The sequence below is a fragment of the Copadichromis virginalis genome, linkage group LG16, assembly GCF_057382275.1.
Source record: "Copadichromis virginalis isolate Kocher_CV1m ecotype Utaka linkage group LG16, C_Virginalis_male_GT1.1, whole genome shotgun sequence".
NCBI lineage: Eukaryota > Metazoa > Chordata > Actinopteri > Cichliformes > Cichlidae > Copadichromis > Copadichromis virginalis.
The window spans coordinates 34,587,880-34,608,079 of NC_140633.1; the positions used below are offsets into that span (position 1 = coordinate 34,587,880).

The 20,200-nt window shown below is 40.8% G+C and overlaps 2 protein-coding genes across 4 annotated transcripts in view; one reads left to right on the plus strand and one right to left on the minus strand.

Annotated features, from left to right (window-relative positions):
* Positions 1-72: 72 nt before the first annotated feature.
* On the minus strand, positions 73-8,437 carry fkbp7 (FKBP prolyl isomerase 7). Of its 2 annotated transcripts, XM_085434537.1 has the most exons (5): positions 8,359-8,437; positions 6,378-6,546; positions 5,964-6,115; positions 3,624-3,751; positions 73-2,430 (listed from the first exon to the last, which is right to left on the minus strand). In XM_085434537.1, exons 1-5 carry the CDS (start codon positions 8,435-8,437, stop codon positions 2,269-2,271), a joined length of 690 nt encoding a protein of 229 aa, XP_085290663.1. In that variant the 3' UTR covers positions 73-2,268. The 2 variants fall into 2 exon arrangements, with proteins under 2 accessions (XP_085290663.1, XP_085290664.1); XM_085434538.1 differs by lacking the exon at positions 8,359-8,437 and having other exon boundaries at positions 6,378-7,057.
* A 97-nt stretch (positions 8,438-8,534) lies between these two features.
* The window catches only part of LOC146691225 (glutaminase kidney isoform, mitochondrial-like), a 41,322-nt gene continuing 29,656 nt past the window's right edge, over positions 8,535-20,200 (plus strand). For both annotated transcript variants that reach the window (XM_085434534.1, XM_085434535.1), the window contains exons 1-3: positions 8,535-8,860; positions 16,523-16,619; positions 16,874-16,995. In XM_085434534.1, the coding sequence (XP_085290660.1) occupies positions 8,547-8,860; positions 16,523-16,619; positions 16,874-16,995 (533 nt within the window). In that variant the 5' untranslated portion in view covers positions 8,535-8,546. The remainder of the gene's footprint in view (positions 8,861-16,522; positions 16,620-16,873; positions 16,996-20,200) is intronic.

The window sequence follows — 20,200 nt, forward strand, 5'->3', positions numbered from 1 at the left end:
GCTGAATACAGATTTTCCTCCTCTTCGTTCATCTGTTCCCTCTGCATACACACAAACACAGATCTGACCACACCAAGACAAAAACACAATTTTATTATCAGTTATGTTCACTTGTGTCACAGTTCATTCTTTTACACACAGATGTTTACAGACGTGGTTTCTGAGAGAAACACTGCTGATCCGGGGAGCTGTGAGGCCCGGAGGCAGCCGGGATCCTCTGAGCTGTTTGTTCTTGTGTTCATCTTAAAAGACTTTATCACATGGCTGATTGCAGGACGTTGTGCAATCCTTCGGTTTTGGCTGAAAGTTGAATCAAAGTTCAGAAAACTTGAAGGAAAAAAACCTTTAAATGGCAAAATATATAGTGGTGTTTGCACATTTTCACAGGTGCTGCACATATTCTTACTTTCAGACTGAACTCGAGCTCGCTCAGCTTTACTTGTTGTCTGCTTCCTAAAGGAAAAATCTGCCCTAAAACAACATTTGGAGCTCAGCCTATCCTACAAAGCAAGTAACTTTAGGTTAAAGTTGGAGGTTTTCAGCAGTTCACTTCTACCATGAGTGCGCTGCCATGGTAACCTATGCTGCAGATATGAAATCACCACCTTCTGACCAATCAGTTCTCCTGGAAATCCGTCACCATTCCTAGAAGACCTCGGAGTGCAAACAGCAAGAGAGTCTCAAGTTTTTGTCTTTATCTGATGACCGTAAGTAAAAAATGGAAATTCTTGGAAGCAAATTTATTACTCGCCTTTCTGCCTGTTTGCTACAAACAATTCAGTCAACTTTATTGTTCTGAAAGCTTTAAGATAGTATGACAGGGCGGCTAAGCCATGCACACCTTAAAGGCTTGACCTTTTTGCCAGTTTGAATTTTTTTTCTATTTATTCTTTACTTGCTCTTAGAACATTAAACAGTGCAGGCTGCAAATGAAAGAATAAGGCTGAGACTGTGGTACGTGCATCCAAACAACTTAATTTAAAGGAATAACTAAATAATCTTCTGTCTTAATAGAACAGCTCTGAGTTTTCAGAATTTTACTACCATACGGCTCTTTTCTTCTCACACACTGCTGCTGTCATGTTTCCATCGGCATTTGCTGCCAGTACACCTGTGCATGTTCGCGAGTGGTCAAATCCTGGCTCTTTCATGTGAGCATACTCATACCTAGACTGATAAACCCCAGGATGACTTATCGAGACGATAGCCACCTAGCCTGATTAGGTTAAGTGAAGCTACATAAGGAAAAGATTGCTTCGTAGAAAAAGGCCCCAGAATTTTAATCCCATTTAGTGTTTCCATGTCACTACTGATTATTTGGGGGGCCTCTTTTACCCATTTTCCACCGGAAGCAGCCCTCAGATGTTTCCTCCTCAGCCCAAATTTCTGTTAGAAACCACAGACTGTATAGAAAATGGTCTGCAAGTGCCTTAAACCTGAATTTGTTTCAGCAGTCACCAGAGGGCGCTACCTGTGGTTTCACAAAGACAGGTCCTGTGAAATCATGGGCATGCTTCAGCTTTAACTTGTTTCTGGTGAAGAGCAGCCATTAGCCTTTTATAAATTTCAAAGACTATATTGGCAAATATGCAAAGAGCTCCAGGCTGATCACACTTGTGTGGGGTTGTGCTGGTCCACCTGGTTTTTCAAGGACTGACCATTGATTATGGATCAGATTAAGATTTATGGGGTTTCCAAACTCTTGAGTCAACATTTTAAGCTGTAAAATGCACAGACTATCACCAAACTGAAGCTGATATTTCAGGATACTTTTACTGTGGTCAGTCCTTAAAAAAAGCAGATGGACCAGCAATAGCAACGGCTGATTTCAGAGTAGCTAAGTCCATCTTTTACACGGTCTAGAAACACTGGAATGAAGGGTACTCACACCAGTGACGATGTGGGCTGGTTCTCAAAGGCAGAAATGGCTTCACGTCAGTGGGAAACAGGTAACAAGTCACTGGCCCATTATTTCCACCGCAAACATTTTCCAAATCATTACAACGACAAAATGGGTCAAAATAACCGCTAAAGAGGAAGAAACCCCCTCACATGCTCGCTTCTGCAGGCCTGAATTTACATGTTCAAAAGGCTTTGCGGGAAAAACAGGAAACTTCCAGATGAAGAAGAAGTGGTGAGTCTGTTTGACGGAAAGTGACTGAAAAAGTGTACACATCTAACAGTGGAAGTGTGTGTGTGTGTGTGTGTGTGTATTCCCTTTAGTTTCCTCTCTAAATAACACACAAACTAAAAAAAAAACAAACAGTGCTAGAGCTCATCATGCTGATAAATGTTATACTCCTTCGCACTGATCACGCCATCTTTGTCGCCGTCGTTCTTGTAGAAGATATCGTCTATAAGCTTCTCGTAGAAAGGGTCGTCGCGCGGCTTCCCCCCTTTTTCATACTCCAGCTTCAAATATTCTTTCACCTGGAAACAGAGAAACACCTCAGAGTAAACTCTGAATTTTAATAACGCCGCCCTCACGCTGTGCCTGACAGGAAACGTATCACATATATATATATGTTATAGAAACCTCAGCAGCTGGTTCTCCTGTTTTCTTTCAGTATTACCCATCCAGACAACATGCATGCTAGAAGCTTCTTGGTACTGCAGTTAATAATTTAAAGATAAAATAGAGATAATGAGCATAATATGCAACCTTTATTCTTTATGAGGCGACTATATGTGAAGGAGTGGAAATATGCACTATGATAAACATGCAAGGTACATAATCTCAGGTAGGGCTGGTGAAAACAGGTTGATGTGTTACTGCACTGGCAGGATTATTAGTCAGATTATCAAGTTTGGGATAATTTAAATTTAAACCACGAGATCAGCCTCTGCAGAAGTAAAGACGCGGGTTTATTTTAAGAAAACCATCACTTTCTGTTCCAGAATCACATGACAGGAACAAGATTGTGTTTGTGAGTTTGCATGAAACTGGAGACTGCAGGAGATTAGCCGATTCTAACGTAACAGGACATTTCGCCACAGAATCACATATTTTTACGCTGGACAAAGGTTTTTTGGCTGGTTTTTTTTTTTTGGTTGAACCCCAGTTTTTTGCCTTTAATGCCACACATTTACCCACATACACCAGAGTGGTAGAGTCGTGTGCGAAAAGAGACCAACTAAGCACATTTCATGTAGAGCTGGATCCTGTTTTATTACATAACAATCATGTAGTTTGTTCTTTCAGTTTCATGACTGGTATTACAGAGAAACAAATTTGTAGGAAGGTATTTTCTATGCATGTTTAAGCTGCACGCACACAGATGGGCCAGGTGCTAATTTGTATCTCCTAATAACCCTGATTTTCAGCATAAAACAAGCCCATTCTGCTCGACTGCTTATCTGATTCTTAAGATATGATGACCCTGTTTCCAGGCTCTTGCCTTATTAATGTGCTGCAGTTTTTTGTCTTTTCACTTTTCTATTCAGTCATTTAGGACTGAAGGTGCATTCAGACCTGGAACTGAAGACTAATGTCCGGCTGAATAAGTGGAATTGGGATCATCTGTCATCGGATTACAGAGGACTTATTTTATGATAGAAAGCATGAGCTGAACCAACTGTGTCCTTGCTTTTATTGTAATTACCAGGTTATAAAATAAAGTTACCTCTGCCTTTGAGAGACTCTTGTCTTTATCGAGGTCCATCCTTCCAAAAGCCTCCATGGTGCGTGGTCCCTTGGACACAGAGAGGACCTCCACCTCAAAGACCACGGTGGCATTAGGAGGCACCGGACCTGTTTAAAACATCAACATTTTAAATGACCGATGATTCATTATCATTGAAGAAGTTTATCAGATTGGTGGCTCAGCTGCTGATTTCAGATTTTTGTGCTGAGTTGAATAAAACAGCAGATACCGACAGAGAAACATTAATCACTGAGTAACATGGTAGTGACTTTAATCAGTGCAAAATATAAAGGCATGGAAGTACGCAGTAGGTTTGGTGCATTGTTTGTACTATCAAGGAGAATAGGTGTGTGTTTAAAAATGTGATGTGAGAGCAAAACTATAGACGCTGCTCTGAAGCTTAAAGAAAAATATGTGTGTTGAAAATGTGAATCTAAAGGTTTACACAAGCCCCAAGAGACCAGAAGATTTTTTTAAACTGATCTTATGTAAAAATTCATGTACGGCTGCTTACGTCTGTTTTTACCCCATTAAATTACACAATGCAGAAAAAGTCTAAAGTGTCAAAACTGCAGTTCCCCTAATGTCCACTTGAAGCTCCAGCAGTGACTCAGTCTCCATACACTTCTATGTTAAAATGTCCAGACTTTACAGCAGAAACAAACACGTTTACATCCTGATACAAAATCTGCTTTGGTCTCCATAGCTAATTCCCCCTATGTCACAGCTCTGCAACACACAACTGCATCTTCAGCATGAGTAACTATGGACATTACAATCTGTTACAAAAGACACGATGTTAATGAAAAATGTGAGCATGATGGGACCAAGTATACTTGTGGAACTCCAGGATGGTAACTTCAGGCACAGGAAGCCCTGCTACTACCATTTACAGCAATATTAACCCAAACCTTATAACCTCTGGCTCCACCCACTAAATTACATTAAGGCTAAGTTTGTATTATGTGAGCCGTCGCCTCTAATAGTAATTATCTGACAAATAATATGGCTTGTGTTGTAGTACAATCTTCCTCTTCAGTGTTTACAAAGTGAAATTATGTTTGTTTGTTTTTCATCAGTCTGTTTAGTAGCTGTTTGGGAAAAATCATAAGTCCATGTCCATGTTTTTGACCCAAACATTTTATGGTTACATATTATTCTGCAGTATCTTTAGATTTTCTCACCTTATGCTTTAGATTACAAACCATTTCTCTTTTATTGCCTAATAAAGACACAAAGGTACCTTGGAAAATGACTGCCATTGGTTAAAATCAAACAAGATAAAATATGCTTTATACGAGCAAGAGAGTAAAAGAATATTAGATTGACATGCAGTTAATGTACAGAGAATAACAGAGGGTACAGAGAGAAGAATCGGTGAAGCTCTGTTTCAGTGTCTGTGGGTCATTATAAAGCCAACTAGTGCAGGGGGCAACTAAAACATGCACTCTAAGCAGAAGAAACATTTCTTTCACACCCAAAGGGTGAAATGCAACATCCCAGACTGAACACACCACTATCAGAGGACTGTAGTTAGTATTAATCAAAGAATCAACTATTACTCCTCCAAAAGTTCTCCAACACATACAAAGAAGAAACGAAGAGGAGACCTTTAAAGATCTTTGCATGCTTACAGGACATGCCATGTGGAGAAGAGTAGCAAACACTGCGAGGGATGTGATCTCCCTTCAGTTAAAGGGCTGTAAAAGAAGATAAGACAGCATGAAGGCAGACCTGCAACAATCAACTAATATCACACAAAACAGAGTTGAGAAAACACAGCATATGTATGTATGTAATGAATAATAAAAAAGACAGATGCTGCTGTAGCTCATTTTTGAAGCAAACACTAAGATTTTCTACTGATTTACTTAAACTTAATTTCTTCAACGCTTTCAAATCACTGAAACAAAGTCAACTTGCAGAAACTCAAAGCTCATGGAAAACATTTTTATTTACATCTCAGGACTTTTTAGTTATTTGTTTAAAGAGGTGTCCACATTTTTACACAAGTTGTACTTCTCAACCTCTGAAACAGTCATATAAAGGCCTCTATGGGTCTTCACAGTCACTGCTTAATGGATTATTGGACCCAACAGAAGCACACAGACAGAAAATAAAACAGGACCGAGAACTGAGCCCTGGGGAACACCACAACAGGAAATGATAGAAGCAACTTAAAACTCAGACTGTTGATAACCTTTTAAGGCCTTACCTTGAGTATAACTGAGTTTTCATGATAAAAACCTTAAAATCACATCCCCAACCTTGTGGGGAAATACATAATCAGCACACCTACCATCACCTAGATGTTTTTACCTTTGCCCTTTTCTCCAAATGCCAGGGTTGATGGGATGGTTAGTTTTCGCTTCTCTCCAGGACACATGCCCATCATCCCATCATCCAGTCCCTTAATGACTTGTCCCACACCCAAAACGAACCACTGAGGCTGTCCATCTTTGTCTGTACGACTGAAACAGAAATAAAAGCAGAGACAAAGAACATCAACAATCTTTGAATAAGTTTGACTAAACGTGCACTTTAATTTTGGTTGCTTTAAACTTAAAATGAGGAATGTTTCCAATCCCTTTACACTTTAACATACTTAAAGCTTAAATAGAGCTTCAGCATTTTAAACACACATTAAAGAGGACTTTAGGATTAAGTATGCATTCATTACTCACTCCAAATTAACATCGGACTAACACATAACTCTGTTTTCAAAGCACTGACCTGCAGTAAAACTGGGAACCATCTTTGGCGAGGAACCCATCGTAGTGAGCATTGATCAGATCTCCTCTCTTGCTCCTTTGGCTGCACTCCTCTGGTTTAAATAAAACTTCAGTCTCCACTTCTCCGTCCAGCTCCTCTTCAGCGGCCGAAACTGGCCGCAGACTCAGCCCTGCGGACACAAACAGGCACACTGTGCAGCTCAGTAACCTCCACATCATGCCGCTTTGCATTCGTGGCAACTTCTGAAGGTGACGTTTGAACACTGAGGAGGACGTATGAGACGTTGGCCGGAATACCCTGAGTTCTGACTGCCAGGGGATCAACCTGGGTTGGAGAAACTGCGCATGCTTTTCCTGACAGACTATACCGAGGGCAGAAATGCTGCTCTCAAAAGGTACTGGAGCTGCAGAATTATTACGTAAATAAAAACAAACAAATAAATAATGTGATGTTAATTCTGCATCCGAAATCTTACATTAAAGCTGTATATTGCTGTATAAAACTACAGAATACGTGCTCATTGCAAAAGTGAGTGTTAGACACTTGATTCCCTGAATTTGCACATTTTGCTTAGTTTGCGCCTTTTTCCCGAATCCACTGAAATTTTGCCTGAAGAAAAGCAATGGCTCCACAGGCTCAATATGTATGATAATAATAATTATTTTATATAATAATTAAAATACTCAAAATCACAATCATTAATTAAAATCTAATTATATAAGTATAATTTTAGTCATAATTGCTAATATGTAATAATCATTATTATTTTGTTATTGTTATTAATATTATTATATTATTATTGCGTACAGCACAATAATAATAAACTGAAATGCACACATCATCATTATTATTATTTTTATTGTTATTATTAGTAGTAGTAGTATATGCTTTTTTTTACACTGTGCCACAGTGTATCATCTTCTCTTTCAAATCAGCCCTCTGCATCTCCTCCTTCACAACATCCATGAATCTTCTCTTTGAGCTTCCTCTTTTCCTGCCTGGAGTCTCCACATTCTTCCTCCATGCTTCAAACTGCTCAGCCTGATCTGTACCTCTGATGTACTCATTTCTAATCCTGTCCAACCCGCTCAGTCACAGTGAAAACTTTAACATCACTGTCCTCATACTTGTCGTGCTCCACGCTCACATACTTCTTTGCCTCACGTCTGTAGAGGTCTTTTTTCTGCATGAAGTCATACTGCTGCTTGCAGATACTCAACCTTCTTATTAACATAGCTTGAATAACTATTTCCCATAACTTCATGGGAAATACTTGATCCTCTTCTAAGCTGCCCTCATGTCATCAACTTTATCCATCTGTAAGTCAACTTCCCTCTCTCCTGGACACCTTCAAACCTCCACAGATATGTCATCTGGACCAGCTACCTTTCCACTCTTCATCCTCTGCTAAGCTGCCCTCACATCCTCCTCACTAATCTTCTGCACTTCCTGATTCACAAACTGTCTTCCTCTCTCATTTTCTTCATTCACCATCTCCTCAAAGTACTCCTTCCATCATCTCAGCACACTCTCGTCACTCATTAGTAGATTTCTGTTAGGATTAATTACCCTAACCTGCTGCACGTCCTCTCCAGCTTCATTTGCCCTGCCAATCACTACAAATCCTTTTCTCGCTCCTTAGCGTCCAGCCTGACATACAACTCATTATACGCCTTTTCCTTCGAATTCTCTCTTGTACTTTTTCATTCAACCACCAAGTCTCCTTTAATGATAATAACAACTACAAAACCACCATCACCAACAATAATAATAATAATGATAATGATACGGAATAATAAGGAATGAATGAATCTAATAACATTCTAATAAACCCGGTAAAAGCAGCGTAATTAAGCCACCTTTTCTCTGTAAACATGTTGTAAAAACATAGTCATATATTGATAGGTCATATATCCGATGGTGCAGTTTTAAAAAAAAAACACAGAAGAAGAATTGATAGGGTACGTCATAATTACTTAACTGTATTTCCACCAATAAAAAGCTATGGGGCGTGGCTGTTCCGCTCTATATACTTGTGGAAGCCGGTGTCTGTGAGTCATCGCCGCTCGGACAGACAACTTGCTTCGAATCGCTATTCAGAAGCCTCGCAGATTCTCTCGGATTTATTAGGAATCACGAATTTCTCTCTCATTGCCCGACAGGATTGAGATGTTACATTTTAGGTCCTCGACAGTGCTGAAGGAGTTGTTTGAAGCCACCCTCAAGCGTCCCTTTCCCGTCTACCGAGAGAAGACCTGGTTGCCGACAGGCTCCCGCTGCTTCTGCTGCCTCGGCGCCACCTCCGTTGATGCCAGAGCCACATCTGCTCCTCTGAAGCTCCTCAATGCCGCCGCGCACCGCCCGGCTCTCCGCACCGCGCCCCGCGCCGCCTCTCTCCGCTCCTACTGCGTGAAAACCGAAGCCGAGGAGGTAGAGGAGCAGCTGAAGAAGGATGGAGCCGGCGGCGAAGCGGACAGCGACAAGTAGGTTTCAGTAAAATACTTCTAGAAGATCTCCGGGTTGCCCGCTGCCATGCCATGACGTCGCATCTGGCGTCTGTGCGTGACGCGATCGGATGCTGCGACCGCTAACCGACGCGAACACTTTTTAATGACCGCATTAAATGTCCCTTTATTTAAAATGTAAATGTTTACTTATTTTTTAAATGTGATTTTTACAGGTTTAACCCTTCATTTAAGATTTTAAATAAACCGTAATAAATAAAAAAAAATAAGCTAGCTTGTAGCCTGTGTGGGACATCAGTGGCTCTCGGGCCATGTGCGACGTGTTCGCTCCACCGGCTTCGTTAAAGGTGGCGATAAAAAATGTTCACGTCTTCAAATACTCCGCATCAGGGCACTTCCGCTCTACCGGGATTTTGAGTTGACCACGCCAATCTGTAAGTGTTGTCCTGTTAGCTGCCTGCCCCAGAGGAGATAATACTCAGCGGGGGCCAACAGTTGTGAAAGTGAAACAGCAGCAGGCCGTGAAGCAGAGGGTAAAAAGGTCCACACCGAGGCTTCAGGAGACCGGGTTCAGCTTCTCACTGAGCTACGATCATCCACATGCACGTGTTTTTATTTTAGTTTCGCTCGCTGCGACAAGGAGTGCTGCTGTTCTGGGGAGGAAGCAGAGCAGGTTCTAGTGGTTTCTACTGTGACCTTCACTAAGGAGGTCACATTTGGAGCGTTGCTGCTGCTGCTGCTCCACAGGTTATTTATGTTGAACTTAACAGACTCGATCAACTCCCTGTAGAAAACAAAACAACAAGAACAACAACAACAAAACATGTATTTTAACATAAAACCATTACAGCATTGAATGAAGGACACATTATGCTGTTTATATTTATCCACATCCACTTAATGACGCATTACAATAGTCCTGCCATTTTTTTTTCAGTTGATGGGCCTAGTTTTAGCGGACTATATCAAGTAGAAATAAAACCGTATCATTTAAAAATTAGATCTGCATTATGATTTTAGGATGGCTGTGACTCTAATAGGGCACAAAGCCTTCACTTCTGAGTATTGTAGGAAAGAAGAAAAGGTAATTTTAGTCATTTAAAAATGGGAAATACTGTAAAGTTTAAACATATTTCACCTCAAATAAAGTACAAAAGAAATATTTTGTTTAAAAATTGGAATTACTAATGACGTCTCTGCAGTTTTCACTAGTTTGGACTTCCTTGTGTTGCCATATGTTTGACCTTACACAATACCAATGCCACAATTTACAAACTGATGAGAAATGCAGGAATTTTTGGTGTCTTTGGTAAAAATTCACAAGTTTTCCTACTAAGTAGCAGCCCTGCAGCTGTCATCAGATAAAAAAATGAAATCCTAATGATTGAGTCTTTTTTGGGGGGTTAAATCCACATCTGTGGCAGCCTCCAGCTGCCTGCCTGCAGCCACGTCATTCCTTTTGCAGCGAGCTGGAAAAAATTCATGAGATATTTCCTGACCTCGAAATGAAGACTCACATGGACAGGGTGGCGTCACCACAGAGATGTACGATATTGGTTTTTGCTTTGCTAATGCACATGTTGCACTCCCAAGACACTCTTCACATAATCCCTCAGGGTCAGCAGGTTTCCTGTCTGAAATAATGAAGCTTAATGAAAGCAACACAACATGCAGTTATTGCTCTAGCTTGTAGTCTTTGTTTCTCAGTGCTTTAGATAAGAGTAGGTACAGCTACTGCAGGAAACCCATCAGGGAACCCGTATCTAACACAGGCTGATGTGTTTCCTGGAGTAGCTGGTCAAACCAAGCTGTCATCACATGAAGAGTGGCTGAGATGTGGATATTTTTAGACTTGATGTCAGTATGTGATGGAGACTATCTCAGTATTTTCTATGAAATCAAGTGTGATATGTTTATTAAAACAGTGTGATTAATAAATAAAGCAAAAAAATGTAATTATTTGGTAGTGATAAGGTTTTACAGTATATCACAGCATTACTGCATGACTGAGACATTGCAGATGAAATCATCATTATATACAGTCATTAAATATTTGGCACGGGTGCGTTCACACCGAAGGTGAAGCAGGATTTCTCCTTCTGTTATTTGCATGAGTACAGCAGGGTTGCATACCCACGAATATTCAGCCAGTGAGGTAAGGAGGAAAAGCTAAGTCAGGCTGCAGTTGCACATCTTAAAAAGTCCTGTAATCGCACACTTTTCTCTGAAACCTCTTTTATTCCTGTCAATAGAAAACTGAAATTGAACCAGTCTGCTCCACCAGTCCTCCGGCTGCATCCGTAAGCCCCGCCCTCAGTGAAATGAAGCCACGAAATGAAGCAAAACAAGTCAAACTGTCTTAAAGTAGATGGCCAGCAGCTGCCTGATCTGAGCCTGTAGCTGCAGAAGCTTCACGTGATGGCAGCATCCATGTAAAACAATGGGTTAAATATTAATTGCATTTACCGGAGGTCTGGTTAGGTGTTACTCTGATTTTTGATGTTGGCAGATATATGAGCACTATGGTGTGTCTACTCTTGTGTAACTGGGTGTCCAGAGGGCAGCCGTCATTGCTAAAGCACTCCTGATGAAGCAGAGCACAGAAAGAAGACTACTCTTCAGCTCTTGTTTCCAGGAAGCTCTTGCATGCACTGGTGAGCAGTCATCCAATTGCAGATGGACTGAGCCATCTGTCCGTGAGGATTTTTACAGGGACAAATGCAGACAAACAAGGTGTTCAAGGCAGTATTCAGCCCTTACCCATCTACTGGTTAAACACCGTCTGGTGGATTTGCTCATTTAGTTCAGCTCATGTTTGCTGCTGACAACTGTAAGACTCGGGCACTTAAACCACTGGACTCTGTGAAATGGGGCTTGTTCATTCAGTCATCTGTGGACCAGTCCAAGGGTTTCAATAGGGCTTGACACTGCTGTCAGTTTTTCTGCTTAAGTTAGCTTTGAGTAAAGTAAAGATTCAGCCTTTATCTACTTCCTGCTGCTTTAAACTACAAGGTGAACCTGGAGTACTTGGAAAAGTGTATGAACAGAGACTTCAGGTGGCTGCTATCCAAACAAACCTGAGACTCCTGCATGTGCAGCCAGCACTGCAGTTCCTCTGATGTCCACTTGAGGCTCCAGCAGTAAATCAGTCCCCACAGACTCCCAATGTTGAAGTGTTTACAGCAGAAGTCCTGATGCTCTCTGTGGAGGTTACTATGTAGTACTATTTGACAGGTTTCTGTGTGGGAAGGATTTAGCTTTACTGCAGTTGTACACAAATACAAATACACACCACCAAATGACAATGGAAATCTGCACGAAACAAAGAGTTAAATATGGTACAATAGGGCTGCTCAATTAATCGAATTTTAATCACGATTACGATCTGGGCTTTCAACGATCATTAAAAATGACTGAGCCGATTATTAGCCCCTCCCTAATTTATCCGCGACACCTTAAAGGCCGGTCCGTGAAAATATTGTCGGGCATAAACCGGTCCGTGGCGCAAAAAAGGTTGGAGACCGCTGATTAAGAGGACCCGAGGGAAGCTCAGAAAGCTAAGCAGAAGTTATTTGGAGAGTGACTGCCGTTGGTTGAAAAGAGAGTTTAAAAAAAAAACTTCAGTGGTGTTGCACACTATTTTATATTATTTTTTAAAGTCATTGTTAACCCTTTAAAGCCGGTCAGAGCAGCACGCTCCGTTTTGCGTAACTATTTTTAAATCCCTGTAGAACCTGAACCGTGTAAGCTAGCGCAATAATTTGTTTTGCATATGAAACCGGAGGAGTTGTACTTACATCTGATGCCATCAGCTTGTCCTCGGTCACGGTTTCGTTCCACATATAGCTTTGCAAAAATTGCATAAAAAGCGCTTGCAGGAACAAAAACATAATATTCCAGAAACACGCTTTGCCGTTCCTATCAGCTGTTCGTAACACTTCCCACAGTGAAATGAGGCACATGCTGTTTTCTTTGCAAATTTGCATCATAGGATTGTTTTTTGTTTTTCCTGCAGTATATAAAAATTGCTGTATCTCCAAAATAAAACTATGAAGACACTCAAAATAAATTTCCTGTTGTTGTAAACTATTTTTTGCAACTTTATTGTATTTAAAGTTTTGAGGGATAAGCCTCTTAAATTTCTCCAAGTAGAAATATATGTAAACAAAACAAAAGCGATTTTCAATTTTTTTTGTAGTTTATTGCACTTTTTTGCAATTTATGTAATTACTATGGACTTAATGCATACATATTATTAAAATATGGGCTATAACAGTTGTATTGATGTTTAGCAACTTGAAATGCTCCCACAAATGGCACTACAGCATGTAAAAAAAAAAAAAAAAAAAAAAGCTCTGGTGGACTTGGTTCTATAGTAGGTCTTAAAGGGTTAAATAAATATCGTCAAATAATCGTGATCTCAATTTCAGTGAAAATAATCGTGATTATCATTTTTGCCATAATCGAGCAGCCCTATGGTACAACCAGAATTTTAAACTCATGATCTAAGATGACTTAAAACATCCAGAAGCAGGTTTAGGTAGAAGTAACTGCTTCCTCCTTTATTGATTAGCATTATCAGTGATATCAGCTCTTAAAGATAAAGTTGAGAGGCTTGTGTCAGTTATGTGAGCTTGATTGAAAGCATCCTTATGTTCAATAATTCAGTCTGGTATGGTAACCTGACTGGGGGAATTAAGAACAAACTGAACAGGATTGTTAGAGCTGCTGGAAAAATTACTGGTTGACAACAAATTTCATTGGTTAAGCTGCATCATCAGGCTGTTTTAAGGAAAGCCCAGCCTATTTTTGATGACCATGAACACCCTCTTCATTCTGAATTTGAATTAATCGCCTCAGGATAATGGTTCAGGACACTTTTAGCTAGTAAAAAGGTGTATAAGGGATCATTTATGCCAATAGCGATAATTAGATGCTGTGATGTATATTGAACACTAATGTTGAAACTCGAGAAACCAATGAGCGGCGTAACAGTGGCTAGATCCATGTCGATGTCCAGTCTGTGGTCACATCCTGTTTAAACCTCTTCTGTGATGGATGCTCTGGTAGATGACTTGAGAATCCCAAGTGGAGATTTATTAGTTTTGATAAATGAATGAATTCAAAAGTTAAATGGGCCTCATCATGACTAATGAACCCACACTGATGTGTGGAGTTTAATTACATGAAGCCGCCCTCGTGTTTTCTGCCGGCTCTGCACAAAATGCCGCCATGTGGCTGCTGCAAGTTTCAGAGCAGAAAGATCTCAGTGCAAACCCCTCCTCCACAGAGTCTGAATGACTGCTCAGCAGCGTGAAATACATCAGAGGGCAGGTTGTGCTTAAGAGTGTCTCAGATTAGCACATGTGAGAGTGGAGACTTTATCTTAGATGCATATCGCATGCAAGTTTCCTTTCGACTGTGTGCTGTTCTTATTGTTGCTGTGCGTGCAGAGGCAGATGTCGGGTCAATAAATCTCTTGAATCATGCATGCCCGACTGACGGCATTTCAGTCGATCTGGGTGTGTTTGCACACGTTTGGCTGTCGTTACCTCGGCTGAATGTGGAGTGTTTACTCTGTGGAGAACAGGAAGAGATGAGAGGAAGGCAGGGAGGAGCGCAGGGTGAATCCTGGGATTTTAAATGGTGATGTGGCTGTTGGCAGAGCTAAATCTAGTCTGTGCAGTGCAAAGTTTTGGTGGCTCATTTATTTATTTCCAGGTTAAATTTGTTGGTGTCTTGAAAAAAATCCAGATGTTTGAATGCTTCTCTGTGCCGAGCTAACTTTTCTCCTCTGCTGCGGTGTCATCCCGGCGTGTGAACGAGCCACAGTGTTGGTTTTATTAATCCAAGAGCCTCCGAGGGCTGGACGGGACCAAAGACGGGAGAATTTCTGGAATTTAGGTCTGATCCAGACACAACCACCAAACCTGTGTGCAGCGGTCACGTAGTTTGGGGGTTTATGTAATTATAGATGCTTCTATTGCAACATTATTTAAGTGGAGACAGTGTACACTGTTTAATGCATTAGCTCAATTCAGTGAATAAGGAAAAAGTATAAATGTGCATGGACTTAACCGTTGCACCAGAATATGGCAGCACATACACACAAGGACACACTCACCAGACAGTTTATTAGATGCACCTTGTTAAAACTGAATTTGCCCACTTTTGCCCTCAGATATAATTTCACAATATCACAGCACAAATTCAACAAGTTGCTGGAAACATTGCTCAGGAATTTTGCTGAGCAATGTTGCTGCATATTCATGATGTCAGTCTGCCATTCCATCACGTCCCAAATATGCTCTATTGGATTGAGCTGTACCAAATATTCCTCTAAAGCTCGTCTTCTCTTCCTTCCAAAACCATTTAAGATAAGATAAGAAGAACTTAATTTATCCCGAGGGAAATTCTTTTGTCATACACATGCACAATGCAGCAAGAGAGACAGGAAGAGAGTAATAAGATATACAATATGTACAATAGAATACAAGTATACAGTAATATGCATTAGGATAGTGCAAAATATAATATCGAATAACTGTAGCAAGTAACAGTATAACTATATCCTGAAAAATAAATAGCTTAGCTATTAGTGCAGGTGATTGTAAAAGTGACATAGTTTTGTGCAAATGGATACAAGAGTAGCAGCATATGATGGGGAGATGAAACAAACATTCAATGAAAAAACTGTTGGGTGATATAGCACGGTCTGAATGGGAACAGAATAGCTTGTTATTAATCTTCAGGAAAATCACCTACAGAGTGAGGAAGAGTTGTATAGTTTTATTGCCTCCGGTACAAAGGATTTTCTGTGGCCGTCAGTTCTGCATTTCAGGGCAATGAGTCTTTTGCTGCGTGTGCTCCGATGATCCATCATGGAGGCGTGCATGGGGTGGGAGGGGTTGTCCATGATACAAAGAAGCCTTTTTAGCATTCTCCTCTCGGACACCTCCTCTAGGTTCTCCAGTCTGACACCCAGGACAGAACCAGCCTTTTTAATCAGTTTGTTCAGCCTGTTGGCATCGGCTGTCTTCACCCCACTGCCCCAGCACAGCTGCAAAGAACAGAACACTCTCTACCACAGAGTGATAGAACATTGTCAGCATTTTCCTACAAACATTAAAGGACCCGCCAAAATAGGAAAGTAATTTTCAACTGTAGAGAGCATGTTAGACAGGCTGCCATCCGAGACGGCGCCGGAAGTATCAATTTAAACTTTGTCTCCGATACAAACAGTCATATTGTTTATAGTACATCTGTCATCTCATCTCCTCATGAATCATCATCATTGCTGTTTCATTTACATCTATAAAAGGATAGACTCAGTAATGTGGCGTTTTATAAAGAGTAAAGCCGTTTTTCGGATTTACTGTATAAACAAACACACACACCTTTTGTCACTAACGCTTGGCCTGCTTATTTCTATTAGATCCGTCACTAATGTGTAAATGGCTGTATCAACAGCCAAAGATAAGCTCTGTGTTTACACTGGCTTGAAAAGTGAGAATACGGTATAGTGTGGTTTGTGTTAAAGGGCGATTCTGCTGTGTGTCAACAACCCTGAGAGGCTGCAGTTACTTTATATCAGAGCTCGTGTGTAAAGTGCTTTTAGGTGACGATACTGCTTTGGGGACTTAATCATTGCCTCCTTTCTGTCTTTTCTTTCTATCCCAGGAGAAGAAACGCAGGGATTCTCCCGAGTTTGGAGGATTTGCTTTTCTACACAGTGGCCGAAGGTCAAGAGACGATTCCTGCTCACAAATTTCTCACAGTAAGTCCTTCAGATTCAGTTTGGTTACATACATTCAGAGTTATTATGGTGCACTGCAACTGGGTGTTAGGAGACATGTTACTTAATTGAAATAAATAAATTAAAACATAAAAACTAGAAACCTGCTGGTTGGCTGTAAACTGACATTTTTTCACTCCTAGTATTCATGTGAATATTTCATCCAAACAGTTTTGACTTCTGTGTTAAAAATGTGAAAATATTCACCAAAAACGTCTTTGTTTAATTAATTTTAGGCACTGAAAGCCACGGGGCTTCGTTCCGGAGATCCCCGACTGAAGGAGTGCATGGAAACACTGAAAGAAACTCTAAAGAAGACTTCAGATGGCGTTACACTGGACAGGCACCTTTTCAAGAAGTGAGGCTGCTCGTTATGGTGTTATTTATTTTTTATCTCCACCTTTTTCTTCATTTTTTCAAGGAAACTGCACTGACAGCAGCCTCAAAAAGAATTCAGCACATGTTGATGGTCGTGTGTTATTAATAAGCAAATTCAAGTATTTGAATTTCCTTATTATATGAGTACAAAAATATATTCAAGTGTGAAGTAGGCAGTTGATTGTGCAGAATTAGTTTAGCTTTTCATTCACAGGGCCTGCTCGATCAGTTATTTAACGCTATCAGTTACTCACTTTAAAGCATTCATTTTTCTTCTTTTTTTTAAAAAAAAAAAAAAAGGATTTCCTTAAAATTAACATATTTAGCAATATTTTGCTGCAGTGAGTGAAAGCCTTCATTTCATTGTAGCATGAGTGAAGATTACGTTTTCTCCGGCTTTCAGGAGGGGTGAAAGCACACCGCTGTAAATAAGGTGGTGCGCTTGATTTGTAACCCAAAGTGAACAGAATGTGAAATTGTGACTGTTCTTTGGTCTTTCTAATTGTCAGCCAGAAATTACTGAACATTTTCTTCATGCTTGCAAGCAGCATTAGAAAAACAAGGGAGTTTTTCATTCTCATTTTCGAGTGAGCTACTGTCACCGATGACATATTACCTACTTCAAAGTAGGAATATATTGAAAGAAGGCGCCAGGAGCAGCAATAACAGTGACACAGCACAAGTAAAATGTGAGCACAAAAGTAGCACAGGCAGTGTTTTCCCTGGAAATTTTAAGTAAAAGTAAAAAATAACTGCTTAACAATAACTGAAATAACTTAACCCTTTAACTCGTCAGGTGCTACACAACATTGTCACATAGTGAAAGTGAAAATATTTTCTATCAGGGACAGTTTATTTTGGGTTGAGCTTTTTCAAATTCAAATCAAATTCAAATTTTATTTGTCACGTACACAGTCATACACAGTACGATATGTAGTGAAATGCTTGGACAACTGCTCGTGACCTAAAGAGAACAAAAAAGGAAAAGGCTATGAATAAGATAGGAAATAAATATGAAAAATTAAAAAGGGTAAATTTAACTAGGAAGGAATAAAATATAAATTAAGGTTAAAAATGAAATAACTGTACAACACAAATTAGAATGAAGGGTAAATTTAACTGGGAAAGAATAAGATAAAATATATAAATTAAAGTTGAAAATAAAATAACTGTACAACAAAATACACAATACACAATATAGAACTATATAAGAATGTATGAAGAAATCTAAATATAAATAAATATATACACAATAACAGCAGCTGTACAAGTATTAACTGGAAATGAAGAATATAGTGACCAGTGTTGTGCAAAAACAATGTCCAGAAAGTCCAGTGTGTGTGTAAGAACCATATGTGTGGGTCAGTACTGTGTGGTGGTGTGATTGAGAGACCGTATCGCCTGCAGGAAGAAGCTCCTCCTCAGTCTCTCTGTGTTGGTCTTCAGGGAGCGGAATCGCTTTCCTGACCTCAACAGAGAGAACAGTCTGTTGTTGGGATGGCTGAGGTCCTTCACGATCTTCCTGGCCTTGGTCCAGCACCGCCTGCTGTAGATTGAGTGCAGGTCAGGGAGCTCGGAGCGGATGGTGCGCTCAGCTGACCGCACAACCCTCTGTAGAGCTCGTCTGTCCTGCATGGTGCTGTTCCCGAACCAGGTTAAGATGTTTCCCGCCAGGATGCTCTCTATGGTGCACGAGTAAACGTTCCTGAGCACCTTGGAGGGCAGTTGGAAGTCTCTCAAGCGTCTGAGGTGGTAGAGACGCTGTCGGGCCTTTTTCACCACGGTGTTGATGTGACAGGACCATGACAGGTCCTGCGTGATGTGAACTCCGAGGTATTTGAAGCTGTCCACTCTCTCCACTGGGCACTCGTTGATGACGGGGGTCTGGTAGTTCCTCTCCTGCTTAGTGCTGAAGTCCACTATCAGCTCCTTTGTCTTACTGACGTTTAGAAGGAGGTTGTTCCTCTGGCACCAGTTCTCCAGATTCCTAATCTCCTTCAGGTAAGCCGTCTCGTTGTTATCAGAGATCAGGCCCACCACGACGGTGTCGTCAGCAAACTTGATGATGGTGGTGGAGCTGGTAGTGGCCACACAGTCATATGTGTACAAAGAGTACAGCAGGGGGCTCAGAACACACCCCTGGGGGGCTCCAGTGCTGAGAGTGGTGGAGGCTGAGACATGTCCGCCCATCCTTACTGCCTGTGGTCTGCCAGTTAGGAAGTTGGAGATCCACTGACACATAGATGAGCTGAGTCCCAGATGCTCCAGCTTGGTGGTGAGTGTGGAGGGAATTATGGTGTTAAATGCAGAGCTGTAGTCTATGAAGAGCATTTTAACATAATTCCCCCTTCTAGTGTCCAAGTGAGTGAGTGATGTGTGGAGGAGATGAGAGATGGCATCGTCTGTGGAACGATTTGGACGGTAAGCGAACTGTAGTGGGTCCAGTGTGTCTGGTAGTGAAGAAATGATGAAGTCTCTGACCAGGCGTTCAAAGCACTTCATCACTACTGAGGTGAGGGCTACAGGTACAGAGTTAGTATTTTTTTAAGTACTCATAGTATAAATATATACAGATATGTATTAATGTGCAAATTATGTTTTCCAACAAATTGATGTGTTTCATAAACTTACATTTAATCCATTAAAAATATAGGAATGGGTTTGTGGTTTGTGGAAGCCGCCATGTTCCTCCACTATATTTAAATTCAGTGGCTGGGAAGTATATCAAGGTGGAGGAGGAGAGAGGTCGTAGGCGTTCATGTGCTCGTATAGCTCTTTAATTTCTGCCTGCACTTTCAGACTCAAGATATGAAGCATCTTAACTATGTGTTGTTGGGGAAGGGGTCCCATTCGCCAAAGAAACAAAAGCACAAAGGAAACATAACACCGCCAGCATCTTAATAAAATGTTGTCCTCTTCCTCCTCACCTCAAACTCATCTCCTGAAGTCACGTCACTAACACACAAAACGTGCGATGTATGGAACAGCCCTCGTTTATAAGATTTGGGGGTTTGATTCAAACATAGTTGTCAGTTAAACTGATCCATCCCAGCTGGCGCTGCTGCTTAGCTTTGGTTACTTCCTTCATGGTTTTACAGTGTGTGAAATCTCTCATTCATCAGTGTGTGGGCTCATGTTGGATCAGGCTCCTTCCAGGACAAAATGAGCTGCTGATCAAACTGTTC

Excerpts from the sequence above, each read along its gene's own strand:
- fkbp7 (XM_085434537.1), bottom strand. The coding sequence starts at position 8,437 with ATGACTCACAGACACCGGCTTCCACAAGTATATAGAGCGGAACAGCCA. Across the intron at positions 6,547-8,358 it reads TTTTTATTGGTGGAAATACA|GGCTGAGTCTGCGGCCAGTT; the intron begins GTTAAGTAATTA and ends TTGTGTCCGCAG. Across the intron at positions 2,431-3,623 it reads AGAGTCTCTCAAAGGCAGAG|GTGAAAGAATATTTGAAGCT; the intron begins GTAACTTTATTT and ends CTCTGTTTCCAG.